Genomic DNA, 18,811 nt, shown 5'->3' with positions numbered 1-18,811 from the left:
TCATCCTGCCAGAAATCAGGGTGGAGCCCTGTGGAGTGTAGCAGGTGGAAGGATTGATAGGCACGCCCAGTTTGAATGCTGAGATTAGGAGCTCTAGAGGAAGCGAGCTAGGCAGGCGTTTGCTCCAGATTGCTGCCCTCTGGTTTGGCATCTATTGGTTAAATCCGGGTCATGGCTACCTGGACCTTGAGGGCTTTCTCTCACTAAAACAAACAGGCGCAGAACGCGTTTGGCAGGGCCTGACGTTCTCAGACCGCTGCATAAACTCTAGAGAAGAGGCTCCAGAAGCGAACCATCCTCTGAAAGTAGTGTCATACAAACGAGTTTAGCCTGACTGCCTCTTACTAGCTGTGTGATCTTGAATAAATTATTTAAGCTCTCCGAGCCTCAGCTTCCTGATTTGTAAAATGATAGTAATATCTACTTCACAGGATATCTACTTCATGTGCATTAAATGAGAGAATCCATGTGAGGTGCATGGTGTTTAGTAAATACTGATGTCAGCCATTATTACATAAAAAGCAACAAATGAAAGTCATTCAGTCGTGTCTGACTCTGCGACTCCATGGGCTAGACAGTCCATGGAATTCTCCAGGCCAGAATACTGGAGTGGATAGAGGTTCCCTTCTCCAGGGGATCTTCCCAACCCAGGAATTGAACCCCAATCTCCAGCATGGCAGGTGGATTCTTTACCACTGAGATACCGGGGAAGCTCCACACCACCTTCCCCCAAAAGCAACAAACTCCTATGTTAAATAGAGTGGATGAGAAACCATGTAGAGAATTTTAAAGAATAAAAGAAAAAGAAAGAAGATAACATTTGGTCTGTGCTTCCAAGGAGCTCACATTTCTGATGGAAAAATTAGAGTCGGGCTCTTTCATATCTGTTGTATTAATTTTATCAAATGGAATTAGGGTGGGAGGAAGTTGAGGCAAATGATTAGTGAAGCTGTGAATTCTATGCATTGCCTAGAGTTGAAAGCAAGGGCAAAATGAGCCTCCCTAGAAATTTATAAATGTCTTGGATGAGAGAAAGATCTGCCTGCTCAGCTTGGTGTCAAATGGGGAGAGAAAAGACAGGAAGTGGTAGGAACTGTGTGAAGAGGGGTGGCACCTGATAGGAGTCTGGTGCCTGGGCCTGCTGCGCCAGACACCTCAGTTACACATCTGCTCCCCAAGGCCCCTTCTTCTGGCACGAACTTCCCCCTGTGATTGGGGACCCCTGAGAAAGAGGAGTAGGCAGGAAACTCATTGGCCTACCTATCAGCTGATTTCTCAACAGAAACTCTACACACCAGAAGGAAATGACACCGTATATTTAAAGTGGTGAAAGTGAAGAAGCTACAACCAAGAATATTCTACCCAGTAAGATTCTCGTTCAGATTTGATGGAGAAATCAAAAACTTTCCAGACAAGCAAAAGTTAAGAGAATTCAGCACCACCAAACCAGCTTTACAACAAACGCCTAAGGAACTTCTCTAGGTAGGAAACATAAGAGAAGGAAAAGACCTACAGAAAATAAACACAAAACATTTAAGAAAATGGTAATAGCATCATACATATCAATAATTACCTTAAATGTAAATAGATTAAATGCACCAACCAAAAGACAGACTGGCTGAGCGGATGAAAAGACGTTCATGTGTGCACTTCCCCTTACCATAGCACCCTGCTTGACCCCTCAAATTGTATGTAATTATTTAAAATTGTTAGGCTAATCATGTTCCCATTATGGTTTACAATCGTAATTAACTTCATTTTTTGTCTGGCTATTGTGAAAACTGATAAACATCTTTTATTATTGTGATTATGTACTATTATTCATTTCATACCATTGTATCATGATTGGTCAACAGAAAAATAATAGAATTCTATATCACTAAGACTACCATTTAATAGAAAAACTTGTAATTACTTTTTAAAACCCAGATGCATATCAGAATTACCTTGAATTTTTTGAAAAATACAAATGTCCAGGTATTGCTTTTTTTTCTCCAGAGCTCCAGATATGTTTCTGATGAGCAGCCTTGTTCAAAAACAACTGGACTATGTGATGATCTTTGACTTTTATCTGGTTGGTTTCACTGTTTCTATGTCATGTTCAGCACTCTCATTTTTCCAAATTCTCCATCTTTTCTTTTCTTTTCTTTTTTTTTTGATGTTCTTTCTCAAGCATGTTAGAAAGTTTTTGTATACACACATATAAATAATATGTATAATATATATGGTTTTAAAAACTTATGAATTTTTGCCTAACTAAAAAATTTATGACATTTTGATTCTGTTTGACTTATGAATAGAATGCTAGATTTCTAATTTAAAAAAATATATATGCAACAAGCAGCAAAGGTTTACTGTATACCCACAGGGAACTATAGTCAAAAATAATATATGTGCACACATACAACTGAATCATCTTGCTGTGCACCTAAAACATTGTAAGTCAACCTCAATAAAGAAAAATTTTCTTCATATTAAGAGAAATAAATATATTTAAAATGGATAGTTTTTAATATAATTTTATTTATTTATCTTTAGTTTTGGCTGTGCTGGGTCTTCATTGTTATGTGAGCTTTTTCTCTAGCTGCAATGAGTAAGGGCCACTCCCTAGATGCAGTGCTTCTCGTTGTGGCTTTTCTTCTGCGAGAGCACAGGCTCCAGGGCATGTTTCAGTAGTTATGGCTCCTGGGCTCTTTATGCATTCATCTGTTGATTGACATTTAGGTTGCTTCCATGTATTGGCTATTGTAAATGGTACTGCAGTGAACATTGGGGTGTAAACCTATTTTTTTAACTGTAAATTTTATGAAAGATAAATACAGATGAAGTATTTCTGATGAATATTTTGTGTTCCAATTGAGAATGTGTGAAATACACAGTAGATTTCAAAGACTAAGCTTTTTAATATTATTACATGTTGAGATAATAATATTTTAGATATATTGAGTAAAGTAAAATAGATTACTATTGAGTAATACTATTGAGTAAAATAAAAAATATGACTATTGTTTTTTACTTTCTTTACTGTGACTATTAGAAAATTCAAAATATGTGGCTTATGTTATTTTTTAATACTATGCTTTTACGGGACAGTATTGGCATGTGCTCAATAAATGTTCTTCAAATGCAGTAAGAGAAGAACCTGGTAAACTTTTGCCTCCTTCCAGTCCAATCAGCACAGGTTTTTTTTTTTTTTTTTTTTTTTTTAATGTATGTCTAGATTGGTTCAAAATGGCAGAGTAGAGGATTTGCACTCATTTTCTCCTGCCGGAGCACCAAACTCACAGCAAGCTGTTGAACAACCATAAACAGGAAGACACTGGAAGACCAAAAAAAAGATACCCCACTTCTAAGGACAAAGGAGAAGTCACAACAAAACAGTAGGAAGGGCACAATTATGACAAAATCAAATCCTATGTCTGCCAGGTGGGGAACCCACAAACTGGAGAACAGTAATACCAAAGTTCTCCCTGTGCCACATAGCAGGTCCTTGATTATGGAAGGACCTAGAACCTATTGTGAATGTTCTAAGCATCACATCAGGGTTCCCAGCCTGGGGACCCAGCCAAGCGACTGAGAATCCCCAGGGAATTTAACTTTGAAGGCCAGTGGGATTTGTATAAAACATCCACAGGACTGGAGGAAATGGAGACTCTTGGAGGGCACAAACAAAATTTTGCGTGCACTAGGAACCAGGGGAAAGGACCAGTGACCCCCACAGGAGATTGAGCCAGACCTACCTGTGAGTGAGGGTCTCCTGCAGAAGCATGTGTTGGCAATGGCCCACCATGGAGACAGGGGCACTGGCAACAGCAGTCCTGGGAGATGTCTCTCAGTGTAAGGCCTCTGAAGTGTGTGTTACTTGCTCAGTCGTGTCTGACTCTTTGTGACCCTGTGGAATTGTAGCCTGCCAGGCTCCTCTGTCCATGGAATTCACTAAGCGAGAATGCTGGAGTGGGTCTCTCCATGGAATTCTCCAGGCAAGAATACTGGAGTGGGTTACTATTTCCTACTCCAATGGATCTTCCTAACCCAGGGATCAAACCTGGGTCTCCCACATTGCAGGCAGATTTTTTACCATCTGAGCCACTTAGGAAGTCCTCTTAGAGGTCACCAATAGCCCTACCAAAGAGCCTGTAGACTCCAGGACTGAGTTGCATCAAGCCAAACAACTGCCAGGGAGGGAGGGCAGCCCCACCCTTCAGCAGACAGTTGTGTTAAAGTTTTACTGATCATGGCCCTGCCCACCAGAGCAAGACCATTTTCCCCACAGCCAGTCCTTCCCATCAAGAAACTTGCACAAGCCTCTTAGTCTCATCCATCAGAGGGCAGACAGAAGAAATAAGAACTACAATCCCAGCAGCCTTCAGAACTGACACCACAATCACAGAAAGCTAGCCAAAATGAAAAGAAATAGGATTATGTCCCAGATGAAGGAACAAGATAAATCCTCAGAAAAATGACTGAATGAAGTGGATATAGGCAATCTCCCAGAAAAAGAATCCAGAATAATAATAGTGAAGATGATCCAGGATCTCATTAATAGGGTAGATCTAATCATATCATGTTCCCCAGTGAAAGTCCTTAAACATTTTATTGACCTGAAATTTGTTCTCAGCATAAAGCACCAAATCCCTCAGGCCTTGAGTGTGTCCTCTCAGGCCTTGAAGGTCTAAACTGACCTCCTCGATCTAGTCTCAACCCCCCACATGAGACACCTCTTATTCCTGCCTCAGTGTCTTTTCACAGGAGGTTCCACCTGTCTGGAATGCTCTTACAATTGCTTGTCTCCCAGATCTCAGCTCAGTCCTCACTGCCTAAGGGAAGGCTTCCCTGCCTCCCAGACAAAGGGATTTCTTCTCTTTACCTCAAATTTCTTCAAAGGCTTCACTCCAGTTATAGTGGCACACTGAATCGTGAGTGATTCTTTCATTGGTGCCCCTTTCCCTTGTTTCACTGTAAACTCGAGGAATCTGTCTGATTTTGCTCACCCCCGTATCCATAGCACCTACCATCACAGTGCTTGAACAAATTAGGAAATTAAGTTCAGGGAATTCCCTGGGCAGTGGTGGGGGAGGGGCATGTCCAGTGATTGGAACTCATGGTTTCACTGCTGGGGGCCTGTGTTCAATCCCTGGTCTGGGAACTAAGATCCTGTAAGCTGCACAGCGTGGCAAAATAATAATAAAAAAATAATAAATAAATATTTGTTCAATGAATGAATGAATGGCAGTTTCCTCTGCCCTAGACTACTGTGAAGAAACAAACTCTTTACTCTCCTTTCCATTATCAATATTCCTTAACAGGCATCAGAAGCATCATTTTACAGCGCAGTCCCAGTCACTGGTCTTCCCTGGATTAAAGTTCATCTCCAGCCAGGATGAGCTGCATTTTAAATTGGTCAATAGAGAGACCCTCTCAGCATCTAGCTGAGACTATAGCAGCCCTATTAGTAAGTGACAGTTTGAAAGCCAATTCAGGGGCAGGTGGAGCAGATTTCCTCTGACTGCCTAATGTCGTGTTAGGAGGATTCTCATTATCCAGTCAATGATGCTTCCTAATTCACTTCTTGATTCAGGGTATGTCCTCTTTGGAGAGGGCAGCTCTCCATGCACTGAGTGTTCTGTCTGTTTTAGCTCCTTATAAAATTTAAGTCTATCGGGTTATTAAATATTCCATTTGTATTCAGAGAATTGGTATGCAATTCAGTCATTTTGTTCCCCTGCTGCAAAATGTATCTGTAATAAGTTCCCACTGCCAGTGAGGCCTGGCTTAAGGAGTTAAAAGCATTGACTCTAGGAATTTCCTGGTGGTCCTGTGGTTAGGATCCCATGCTTCCACTGCAGGGGTGTGGGTTTAATCCCTGGTTTGGAAGTAACATCCCACAAGTCGCTTGTCCCAGCCAAAACCACCATGGACTCTAGAGGAAGATTGTCTGTGTTCAGATCTCAGCTCTGCGTACTGTGAAAACTGGTCAAACTACTTAACCAAATTAGGCCTCAGTTTTCTCATCTGGCCTACACGGTAAAGATTCTGCCTGCTATACATGAGAACAGGGTTCAATCCCTGGGTCAGGAAGATCCCATGGAGAAGGGAATGGCTGCCCACTCCAGTATTCTTGCCTGGGAAATCCCGTGGACAGAGGATCCTGGAGGGTTACGGTCCATCAGGTCACAAAGAGTTTGGGTGCGACTGAGCGACTAACACTAACACACTTTCTCATCTGTAAAATGGGGATGGTAAAATAGTACTTACTTCATAAGGTGGAAGGATTAAATGAGACTAAAGAAAATGCTTCGAATAGCATCTGGCATGTCATGAGCGCTTGGTAGATGTTAGTTGTTAACACAGCAGATGGGGCTCTCTGAGCTGGGGCCTGCTCGACTGTCTCACCTCCCACGTGATCTCTCACCCACATCAAATGGTTTGAGGTTGCCACTGCTCACCAAGCGGATTAGTCTAACTCTGTTTCAGACTTTTTTTTCTCCCTCCCCGCCCCTTTCCCTCCCTCCCTCTCTCTGACTCTCTCTCTCACATACACACACAGACATCAGTTCAACCGTTAATACTCCAGCCAGCTCTCACCACCTCCAGAAGCCTACTCTACCTGCCCACCCTTCCCTGTTGACGCCTGTCTCCTCTGTCACCGTGCTTTCTCCATTGTGCTGTGATTTCCTGTCAGCTTCTGGCAGAGAGGAAATGTGCCTTAGTCATCTTTGTAGTTAGCATCACACCTGGCACCAAGTAAACTTTCCATGTTTGCTGAATAAATGCACATGTGCCTGAGTGAATCAAAGCTCTTGCAGAAGAATGACTGGGGAACACTTGCTCATCAAGCATTTTGATGAGGAATTATGGTTTCCATAAAAGTAAACACAAGGTTTAAGATGGTTTCATTTGTTCTAGGTATGCTTAGAAACTATACTTAAGTAAATCTGTATGCAGGTCAGGAAGTACATCAGGAGAAGTGCTGGACTGGAAGAAACACAAGCTGGAATCAAGATTGCCGGGAGAAATATCAATAACCTCAGATATGCAGATGACACCACCCTTATGGCAGAAAGTGAAGAGGAACTCAAAAGCCTCTTGATGAAAGTGAAAGAGGAGAGCGAAAAAGTTGGCCTAAAGCTCAACATTCAGAAAACGAAGATCATGGCATCCGGTCCCATCACTTCATGGGGAAGTGATAGATGGGGAAACAGTGGACACAGAGTCAGACTTTATTTTTTTGGGCTCCAAAATCACTGCAGATGGTGATTGCTGCCATGAAATTAAAAGACACTTACTCCTTGGAAGAAAAGTTATGACCAACCTAGATAGTATATTCAAAAGCAGAGACAAGGTCCGTCTAGTCAAGGCTATGGTTTTTCCTGTGGTCATGTATGGATGTGAGAGTTGGACTCTGAAGAAGGCTGAGCGCCGAAGAATTGATGCTTTTGAACTGTGGTGTTGGAGAAGACTCTTGAGAGTCCCTTGGACTGCAAGGAGATCCAGCCAGTCCATTCTGAAGGAGATCAGCCCTGGGATTTCTTTGGAAGGAATGATGCTAAAGCTGAAACTCCAGTACTTTGGCCACCTCACATGAAGAGTTGACTCATTGGAAAAGACTCTGATGCTGGGAGGGATTGGGGGCAGGAGGAGAAGGGACGACCGAGGATGAGATGGCTGGATGGCATCACTGACTCGATGGACGTGAGTCTGAGTGAACTCCGGGAGTTGGTGATGGACAGGGAGGCCTGGCGTGCTGCGATTCATGGGGTCGCAAAGAGTCGGACACGACTGAGCGACTGAACTGAACTGAAGTTAATACTTCGAGAAGGTCGGATTCATTCCTGTCTTAAATTTAGCTCCTCCAGTTGTCTTGAATAATGATAATATAATGATGCCAAATGTTATAAGATACTTTATCTGCTCTTCCCACCTTCCCCCACCAAGGAGACTTAGTCACTTCCAGGCACTTTTTAAAGGAATGGTATTTAAATACACTATACATTAAGTTATTTAAAAATAGCATCTGTCATAGGTAAAACTCTATAATTAAACACTAAAAATAGTATTTTAGTTCTAAAAAGCACTTTAGTTATCAACCACCAGGGATGTCTCTGGGCTCTGGTTGTGATGCATTTAGCAGACTCAACACTGGTGCACTTGTCTCCAGGGTGTGTGGAGGCTAGAAAGCATGTTGTAAGGGATACGTTCCAATAGAGTGCGGCAGGAAAATTCACAGCCAGACTACCTGGGTTTGGATCCCAGCTCAGCCGTTTATAACCAGAACAAGTTACCTAATGATTCTGTGTCTCAGTTTCCTTTCCCTCCTATGAGGAGGAAACCTCTATGAATGGGGGTTATTACAGGATCTACCTCAAAGGTTGTTGTTAGGGACAATGTAGTTGGTAAAAATTAAGCCCTAAAGACAGGAGCAGCCTGCTGAATGGGGGCTCCAGTGGCTGTTGTTGGGCCAAAGGTGACAGGAAGAGGGTAAGGCTTACTGGTGCAGATGCCAATTGTGATGGCATGTAAGCACGTCCACCACCTCTGTGTGCAACTCTGCAGTCTCCAAAGCACAAGTTCATGTTCCCGCCACTGAATCACCTCCACCCAACACACACACACACACACACACACACAGTCTCTCTCTCTCCAGGTTGATGTAAAGTCAATCTGACTGGCAGCTTCTGAGCACCTCCTCGCTTCTCCAAACACCACCTACCCTACTTCTGCCTCTGTCTCCCACTTAAAGGTCTTCAGTCTTAAAGTTCCTCCTTCTCTCTCACTCCCCAGTGAAACACAGCTCTTGGCTCTCTCTGGAATCTGAGTTTCAGCGCTCATGACTTTGCTCCCCAGCATCCCTCGATGTCAGGAGAGAATCTCTGAGGCCAGATGACACCCCTCAGCCCTCATCTTTTCTACTCTTAAGCTTTAAGTTACTACTTCCCAAGTATCTTAACCTGCCTCTCCTCAAATATTTATCCCTGAGGGTGAGGACAAAAGTGTTTCTTTCTACGGCAAAGCCATTGCAAGCTTGTTAAAAGCAGGGCTGGTCCTTCTACTAGGTTCTAATTCTACTAGCTAGCTTATTCTTTCCTGCCTGCCAGGAAGTTATATAAACTTTCCTGCCTGCCAAAGTTATATAAATCAGTACCAAATAGAAGACTCCAGGAAATGCTAGGGATTGGAGAATTAATCTGCTTCAGGGCTTACTTAACAATTTAACAGAATCTTGCTTTTGGATATATTACATCAAAAACATATTCAATGGTATCTTATGCCACATTTTAAAAATATGTATTTTCTGCTGTAAAAACCTGGAAAGGATTTTTAGTAATTACATTGTTAAAAATTTAGGTTATGATTAACTTCTGATAAGGTATGATTTCTTGGTGGTTATCGTGCATGCTCAGGAATTTTTTTATAGTGAGAAAATCTAACTACAAGTTCTTTTCAACTGAAATTAAAATCTTATGAGTACTAAAAATTATCAATTAATGAAATAGGCATTTTGTTTTGCCCATACACTTTTTAAAAAATCTATTTTCTTATTTTCTTTCTTTTTTTTTTAATTTGGCTGCACTAGGTCTTATTTGCAGGATGTGGGATCTTTAGTTGCAGGATGCGGGATCTTTAGTTGCAGCATGCAGAATCTAGTTCCCTGACCAGGGATTGAACCCAGGCCTCCTGCATTAGGAGTTCAGAGTATTAGCCATTGGACCACCAGGGAAGTTCCTGCCTATACACTTTTAATGGAATAATTATTGTTTCAATTTTAGAGGCTTCTTTTTCACTCTTCTAAGCCAATATTTACAAATGTATTTCAATTTTATTAACATTTTATTTTGAAATAATTTTAGATTTACAGAAAGGTTGCAAAGAGTACAGAGTTCCATCATGTCCTTCGTTCAGCTTCCTCTCATATTAACATCTTACATACATAGTAAATCTATCGAAACTAAGAAATGATTATAGGCACAATACCATTAAGAGCAAACTTTGGGATTTTTCCAGTTTTTCCACTAATGTTCTTTCTTTGTTCCAGGACCAGATTCAGGATAAGATCTTGCATTTAGTTCTCATGTCTCCTTTGTGTCTTTCAATCTGTGACAGTCTCTCAAGCTTTCCCTATTTTTATGACCTTGACACTTTTGAAGACTATCAGGTATTTTTGTAGACTGTCTCTCAGTTGATTTTGTCTATTCTCTCTCTCTCTCTCTCTCTCTCTCTCTCTTTTTTTTGCCATGTTCCATGGCTTGTGAGATATTAGCTGCTCAATCAGGGATTGAATCCGGGGCCCAGCAGTGAAAGTGCTGAGTTCTAACCACTGGACCACCAGGGAATTCCTTGTTTTTTAGACTGGGGTTATGGATGTATGGGAAGAATACCATACAAATGATAAGGTATCAATTCTCAATGTATTAGTTTCATTAAATTTTATGTGAATTGGTTGTATTTTTGGCTTCATACACTTTCTCAGGCCTCTGAAAACCTATAGAAGCTGGTAACTGTATCTCAGTTACCTTCATGCTTAGTCATTAAGTCATGTATGACTCTTTGCGACCCCATGGACTATAGCCCGCCAGGCTCCTCTGACCATGGAATTTTCCAGGCAAGAATTCTGGAGGGAGTTGCCATTTCCTACTCCAGGGGATAGCCTCAACCTTGGGACTGAACCCACCTATCTTGCATCTCCTGATTGGCAGGCAGATTCTTTACCACTAGCACCACCTTTGGAAACCCCTCTCAGTTACCTTATCGGTCAGATTTCTTCAGCTAAATGCACAAAGGCAATTCATGAATCTTGATTGGGTCTTAACTTGAAAATATTAAAAAAATGAAAAAGACACTTAGTATAATTTGTTTTTAGCATAATTAGATAATTTGAATACACACAGATGTGGTTGTGTGGTTGTAATATTGTAGGTGAATGTCACTCTTACAAGGTGCAGTCTTTAAGCATTTAAGGGTGAAATTTCATGATGTCTGTAATTACTTTAAAATAAATTTATTTGAAAAATCTAGATAGATAACATAATCATGGCAAAATGTGAACAGCTGTTAAATCTAGATAATGGGAATAGAGGTGTTAATTGTACTATTTTTTTCCATTTTTTATATATTTGAAAGCTGAAAGAAGCATATTAAAAAAAATGATGTACAAGGCCTTTCTAAATTATACACTTTACTGACAGATGTTTAGAAAATCTAGGTAAATGAAGTGATATAATAAACGATTGAGTTGAAATACTTATAATGACATCAATTCCTAAAAACCTGATTTGTAGGTTAACACAATTTAAGACAGAATTCCAACAGATTTTTTAAATATTTGAAACTTGATAAGCTGATCCTAATATGTATATTAAAATTCAAGAGGAGCCAAGACACTTAAAGAACAAGAATGGAGGATAAAAATCTTATTATGAAATCTTTATGAGGCTATATCAAGACAGAATGGTCCTGGTGAAAAGACTGGCATATAGAGCAATGAAACAGAAGAGAGAGCACAGAAACATCTACACACCTAATCAAGGACCTAAGTTTGGGAAAGGGGCAAACTTTTCAATAAATGGTACTGGATCCATTGAATGTCCATGCGAGAAAAAAATGACATGTGATCTCTAACCATACATGATACATAATCACTTACAGATGGAATATAAATCTTAGGGTATAAGATGAAACAATATTTCTAGAAGATAGTACTGGAGTATCTTCACAATTTCAGAGTAGAAAGGATTTTTCAATATGAAAGAGGACTGGGAGTTCCCTTGTGGCCCAGTGGTTAGGACTTGACCCTGTCACTGCTATGGCCCCAAATTTGTTCAATCCCTGGGCAGGGAACTAAAATCCCACAAGCCACATGGTGTGGCCAAAAAAAAAAAAGAAGAAGAAGAAGAAAAGAAAAGAAAGAAAAATACCAATCATAAATGAAATATTGATAAAGTCAATTATATTAAAGTTACAACCCACAAAGGACTAGTATTCAGAGTACATAAGGAGCTCCTGCACATTAGTAAGAAAAACATAGCATACTCAATGGAAAAATCCATGAAATATTTGACTAGGCATGTCATAAATTAGGAAATATAAATATGAAAAGGCATAAAACCTATTAGTAACCTGAAAAATGCAAATTAAAGCTCCAATGATATAATGTCATATGCTCACTAGATGGGTAAACATTTAAAAATCTAACATTGCCAAGCGTATGAATGGGAAGTCTCATCCAGTACTGGTGAGAGTGTAAACAGTCCAACAGCTGTGGAAAGCCATTTTGGATTACCTAGTAATTTTGAAAATATGCATATACCCTTTGATCCAGCAATTCCAGTCATAGATTAGACCCCCAAATCTGCTTGTGCACACTTGTATGCGAACTTGTACAAGCATGCTCAGAGTAGACCTGTTTGTAACAGACCCAAATTCTAAGTGATCCAAATGTGTATCGACAGTGAAGTGGATTAATAAAACATGGTACACTCATACAGTGGAGTGCCATAGAGAAATGAGATTAAACAAAGTGGAGTTATATGGCTCAATCTCACAATATAATGTGGGAAAAATAGAAAGCTAAACACAAAAGAATTTACTTATATTCCACTGCTCTAAAGGTCACAATATATCAAAGAATCCATACCGTGTGAATGTGTGTATGTATGTATATACACATAGGTATAAATATATATGTATATAAAGTTTGTGATATATAAAATAACTCATATGATCATAATCAAGCAAATCTAAACTATTTGGGGGGGATTAAAAACCATAAAGAAAAGCACAGAAATTATTACCGTAAACATCAGAATAGAGGCTACCTATGGGGAAGAGAAGTGTGTGTGATATATGGGTCATGTGAGGGGCTTCCAAAGTTCTGGTAATGTTCTCTCTCTGGACCTGGATGTTTGTTTGTTAAACTGTCACATTTATGTTGTATGCATTTTTCTGTAAATATATTTCACAAAAAAAGAATGCGTTTGAGTTAGTTCTAATGAGGTGGATGAAACTGCAGCCTATTATACAAAGTGAAGTAAATCAGAAAGAGAAACACCAATACAGTACAGTAATGCATATATATGGAATTTAGAAAGATGGTAACAATGATCCTATAAGCAAGACAAAAGAGACACAGATGTAAAAAACAGACTTTGGGATTCTGTGGGAGAAGGCAAGGGTGGGATGATTTGAGAGAAGAGCACTGAAACATGTGTATTACCATATGTAAGAGAGATGGCCAGTGCAAATCGGATGCATGAAGCAGGGCACTCAAAACCGGTGCTCCGGGACAACACAGAGGATGGAGTGGGAAGGGAGGTGGAATGGGGGTTCAGGATGCGGGGACACATGTGCACTCATGGCTGATTCATGTCGATGTATGGCAAAAACACCACAATATTGTGAAGCAATTATCCTTCAACTCAGCCAGTTCAGTCCAGTCGCTCAGTCGTGGCCGACTCTTTGTGACCCCATGAATCGCAGCATGCCAGGCCTCCCTGTCCATCACCAACTCCCGGAGTTCACTCAGACTCACATCCATCGAGTCCATGATGCCATCCAGCCATCTCATCCCCTGTCGTCCCCTTCTCCTCCTGCCCCGAATCCCTCCCAGCACCAGAGTCTTTTCCAATGAGTCAACTGTTCACATGAGGTGGCCAAAGTACTGGAGTTTCAGCTTTAGCATCAGTCTTTCCAATGAACACCCAGGGCTGAACTCCTTCAGAAGGGACTGGTTGGATCTCTTTGCAGTCTAAGAAACTCTCGAGTCTTCTCCAACACCACAGTTCAAAGCATCAATTCTTCGGTGCTCAGCTTTCTTCACAGTCCAACTCTCACATCCATACATGACTACTGGAAAAACCATAGCCTTGACTAGACAGACCTTTGTTGGCAAAGTAATGACTCTGTTTTTTAATATGCTATCTAGGTTGGTCATAACTTTTCTTCCAAGGAGTAAGCATCTTTTAATTTCATGGCTGCAATCACCATCTGCAGTGATTTTGGAGCCCCCCAAAATAAAGTTAGCCACTTTTCCCCATCTATTTGCCATGAAATGATGGGACCAGATGCCATGATCTTAGTTTTCTGAATGTTGAGCTTTAAGCCAACTTTTTCACTCTCCTCTTTCACTTTCATCAAGAGGCTTTTAGCTCCTCTTCACTTTCTGCCATAAGGGTGGTGTCATCTGCATATCTGAGGTTATTGAGATTTCTCCCAGCAATCTTGATTTCAGCTTGTGCTTCTTCCAGCCCAGCATTTCTCATGATGTACTCTGCATAGAAGTTAAATAAGTAGGGTGACAATAGACAGCCTTGACATACTCCTTTTCCTATTTGGGACCAGTCTGTTGTTCCATGTCCAGTTCTAACTGTTGCTTCCTGACCTGTATACAGGTTTCTCAAAGGGCAGGTTAGGTGGTCTGGTATTCCCATCTCTTTTAGAATTTTCCACAGTTTATTGTGATCCACACAGTCAAAGGCTTTGGCATAGTCAATAAAGCAGAAATAGATGTGTTTTCTGTAACTCTCTTGCTTTTTCCATGATCCAGTGGATGCTGGCAATTTGATCTCTGGTTCCTCTGCCTTTTCTAAAACCAGCTTGAACATCAGGAAGTTCACGGTTCACATATTGCTGAAGCCTGGCTTGGAGAATTTTGAGCATTACTTTACTAGTGTGTGAGATGAGTACACTTGTGCAGTAGTTTGAGCATTCTTTGGCATTGCCTTTCTTTGGGATTGGAATGAAAACTGACCTTTTCCAGTCCTGTAGCCACTGTTGAGTTTTCCAAATTTGCTGGCACATTGAGTGCAGCACTTTCACAGCATCATCTTTTAGGATTTGAAATAGCTCAACTGGGATTCCATCACCTGCACTAGCTTTGTTCATAGTGATGCTTTCTAAGGCCCACTTGACTTCACATCCTCCAACTAAAATAAATTAATTTAAAAACACACAAGATCTGCCAAAAAAAATATAAAGCAACAAAGCATAAATAGAAACAAGCCCCAATTAAACATAATGTCATCTATAGTCCACTAAAATATGTATTTAATTTATGTGTCCACTAAATAATGTATATGACATTGGGTTCATTGGGTCTTTTTTTTTTTTTTTTTTGGCCTTGAGTTATATGTGATCTTGGTCTTAACTGCTGGTCTTGGTCTTAACTTCCTTTCATGGAAGTCCCGGATTCCCTGGTTCTTTGTATAAGCAGTTGAGAAATTTACTCAGACAGAAGAATTCGTGTAGGTAAATTGTACTTATTCCATGTACTTGACGTGTTTGCTTACAGATGGGTCTTCTTGATGGTATATTCAAAAGCAAAAGGAAGTCCTCTGTTTTTTTTCCACTCAGTTTTATTTTAGCCTTTTCTTCTGAAACACAATGAAATCCTGACTTAAACCCAACTTGCATTAACAGAAATGCTTTGAATAAGCATAAATTTCTGCTTGCTGACATGTGGAACTTACTGCTTGCTTTTTGCCAGGTCCCACACTAAGACCTTGGTGACAATCTCCATTTTACAGATAACTGCAAAAGAGAGGGTTTGTAACATAGTTCAAGAGTGACTAAGCAGGGATCCACATTCAGGTCTGGCTGACTACTATCAACAGGCCCCCTCTAGTGATCTTAATCACCAGGCTATACCACCCAACACACCCTTAGGCCATAAAGACTTTTTTCCTTGACCAAACTTTAGTCACACCCATCTGTGTACTTCCTTATAAAACCTAGTTTTAACAAGAACCTTGCTGAGTCAGTTTAACCGGAATGCCCCTCTCTCCATGTCTGATCAACTTTCTGCATCTTTTGGGGTTTCTCATTCTCCATCACCCCCAGGTGATGTCTCATCACCCTGACTTGTGTTCAGTAAGAATACTGTTAGGTCAGTTAAACCAGAATTCCCTTTATCCCTGATGTTTTCTTCTAGTAATTTCCATCCACTGACTGCCACCCACCTCCTTGCCACCCCACCCCCTACCCCAGCCTGCTCATTTGCTTTTAATTCCCTCTTGAAAGTGAAAGTGTGAGTCACTCAGTCCTGTCTGACTCTTTGCGACCCCATGGAGTATAGCCTGCCAGGCTCCTCTGTACATGGAATTCTACAGACAAGAATACTGGAGTGGGTTGCCATTCCCTTCTCCAGGGGAATCTACCTGACCCAGGGATCAAACCGGGTCTCCTGCACGGCAGGCAATTCTTTACTGTCTGAGCCACCAGGAAAGCCCCAATTCCCCCTTGTCCATGCCCTATTCTGATATGAGCCCAAACTCTCTCTTACACTGAAAGATTCCAGTGTAGTAGTCCCCTCCCCTTGAATGAAATCTTCCTGGGCCACTTTAACAAGTCTCATCAAAAGTTTTTTTTTTTCCCTCTAACAAAGAAAAGGAAGACACTGCTGGGGTTTAGACCCTGAAGAATGGAGAGTCAATTCTCCATTTTCACTGAACACTACTAGCAGCTTCTGATGGGCCAGGAAAACTTAGCTCGCCAGCTGTCACCTCTTAAGGATTTTAAAAGAAGGTCTATGGAGAACTCTTTTGCAACTAAAAAGGATCAGCCTCCAGGACACCAATTTTGTAAACTCCTATTAGGACCTCAGGATTGAGTTTGCTTGAAATAACTCATTCATTTTTCTGCCATACGATAGGGGGCACCCTTTAACTGATCCAAAACAATTTCTTTTATAAGTTACTGCTGAGTGAGTGTGCTCAACAGCAGGAGAAAAGAAACCGAAAAAGTTAAAAGAAAATTTTTTTTCTTTTACTGACTCAGTCAAGTTTTAAAACTCCAGGACGATCAGAAAAGAATGGAAGGGGTAACAGAAAACCAATTAATTGGGCTTCGAGTATTGTCACTTATAAGCAGCAGCGTTTTCGTAGTCTTCTGACCTGTCTACATTTGTTAGCTCCAGTTTCATTTGTTGCCTACAATTAATTTTTAGCTGGCTTTTGTCCTTTTCACTCCCACATTTCCCGAATTCTTAAGCGGGTGCCTGCAGAGCTGCGGAGACTTGGGCGTTTGGATATCAGTTTACACGTAACCTTCAGTAAATAATCCGTCAGGGACCCACCCATTGCCTCTCCTCCTTCCCTCTTCGCTGGACAAGTCATCCCCCGCCTTCTCTCCCGGGCAGCGCGGCCGGGATCCAGAGCCCTAGGCTCCTTAACTTCGTTGCTGAAGTTTGCTTTCTGTCCATTGAGAGCCATGCTTCGAGTGATTGTGGAATCTGCCAGCAATATCCCTAAGACGAAATTTGGGAAACCGGATCCTATTGTTTCTGTTATTTTTAAAGGTAAGGTCAAGTTTGCTTCTTTTTCTCCAGTCCTGCTTTGGAATGTTAGTTTCTTGGGTCTACACATTCTCTGAAAGTCTGCGATTGATCAAATCCTCTGGGGCTATAGCTGGCATTTGTTACCTGTACAGGTCAGGGGAGAGGACCGATTCCTGTGGAAGGCATTTGATTTTCCGCAGGGCTTTGAGGCTCATTGGATGACCGGATGTTTGAATTCTAATAGCCCTTGGGGTAAACCATGTACCAACTTTCAAGTATCAAAATGTTCTGGGAAAAAAATAGTTCTGTGTTGGTCCAGATTAAGAGTTTCAGTAGTCTTGGATACATTTTTATTGCCTCTGCCTGTGAGAAATGGATAAAGGAGGAAAAAGCACAATTAAGTTGTTAGAAGTATCATTACTTGGTAAAACAGCCCTTTGCTGCTTTTATTGTCACTGGGCTTCTGGGAGGTGGAGTAAAGGTATTGTTTTGGTTTGTTTCATGTTTTGTGCCTCTTTGTAGTTGTTCTTCATTTCTCCAAAGTTAGGGTGTTTTTTGTGTGTTCGTGGCTTTTAAACTGCTCCTAGAGGAAAGAGCTCTGAACAATGCAAATTTGCAGTTTAGGCATCTAGTTTGGACTTGCTCTAGTAACTTAGAAATCTCTGGATGAAAAAAAAAAAAAGAAATCTCTGGATGTCAGTTTTCTCTTTTGCAAAACAAATGAGGCAGGTGTAGACTAGATCATCTTTAAAAGGCTTGTAATTCCGACAGGTGATATTTCTTGACATTTAATTGCAATGGAGGGGGACAGGAGTGGTTGGAGGGATGGCACACTCTCAGCCATGGTAGGTCATTCCAGTTTGGGCTAGAGTGATGTGTCTAAAGCTGAATTTAGGAGCTTTAGCCGGTTCTGTTTGTCCAAGGTCATTGGTAAGATTGCCAGTTCACTCCTTGGCAGGAAAAATGAAAGGGAGTGAGAGAGGAGGGCAGAAAAAGTGGGAGCCTTGATGGGTGTGTGGATCCTGATCAAACCTCAGCACGTTTCTCTCTCACTACTTCTCCCTTCCAGTTTCTGAGTAACCTGTGCCTTTTTTCTTTCTTTTGTCCATTTTATCTCTGTTCCTCTTCTGAAATCTCCGCCTCTGAGATGAACAGAGAAATGAAACCCAAAGCTGCCAAATGATTGGTTAGTTAAAAACGATTTGGGAAACAAAAGTTGGATTCTTAATGTACAACATAGTTAAGAATCTGGTTAGTGAGTATCACGTACTTATGTTACATCAGGGTTCCCCTGCATGTCTTCTTTTAAAAAATCTTTTTCTTTTTTTATTTTCAAATTTATTTTTATTGCAGTTACATTGATTTGCAACATTTTATGTTTTATATAATATTCTATTTCTACTTCTGTATGTACTGCAGCATGCTTACCACCAAATATTTAATTTCTATTCTTCATTACACAGTTGATCCCCATTACACATTTTGCCTTCCTCCCTTCCCCTCCCCTCCTGGTAACTGCTACTCTGTTCTCTGTATCTACGTGTT

General features: G+C 40.8%; 1 protein-coding gene across 7 annotated transcripts in view; it reads left to right on the top strand.

The window, feature by feature from the left end:
• The first annotated feature begins 17,103 nt into the window (after positions 1–17,103).
• Positions 17,104–18,811, top strand: part of MYOF (myoferlin) — a 177,935-nt gene continuing 176,227 nt past the window's right edge. For all 7 annotated transcript variants that reach the window (XM_060405019.1, XM_004020039.5, XM_012102565.4 and 4 more), the window contains exon 1: positions 17,104–17,287. In XM_060405019.1, coding sequence (XP_060261002.1) covers positions 17,200–17,287 — 88 coding nt within the window. In that variant the 5' untranslated portion in view covers positions 17,104–17,199. The remainder of the gene's footprint in view (positions 17,288–18,811) is intronic.

The sequence above is a fragment of the Ovis aries genome, chromosome 22 (assembly GCF_016772045.2).
Source record: "Ovis aries strain OAR_USU_Benz2616 breed Rambouillet chromosome 22, ARS-UI_Ramb_v3.0, whole genome shotgun sequence".
Taxonomy (NCBI): domain Eukaryota; kingdom Metazoa; phylum Chordata; class Mammalia; order Artiodactyla; family Bovidae; genus Ovis; species Ovis aries.
This window is presented reverse-complemented; position numbering and strand designations above follow the sequence as displayed.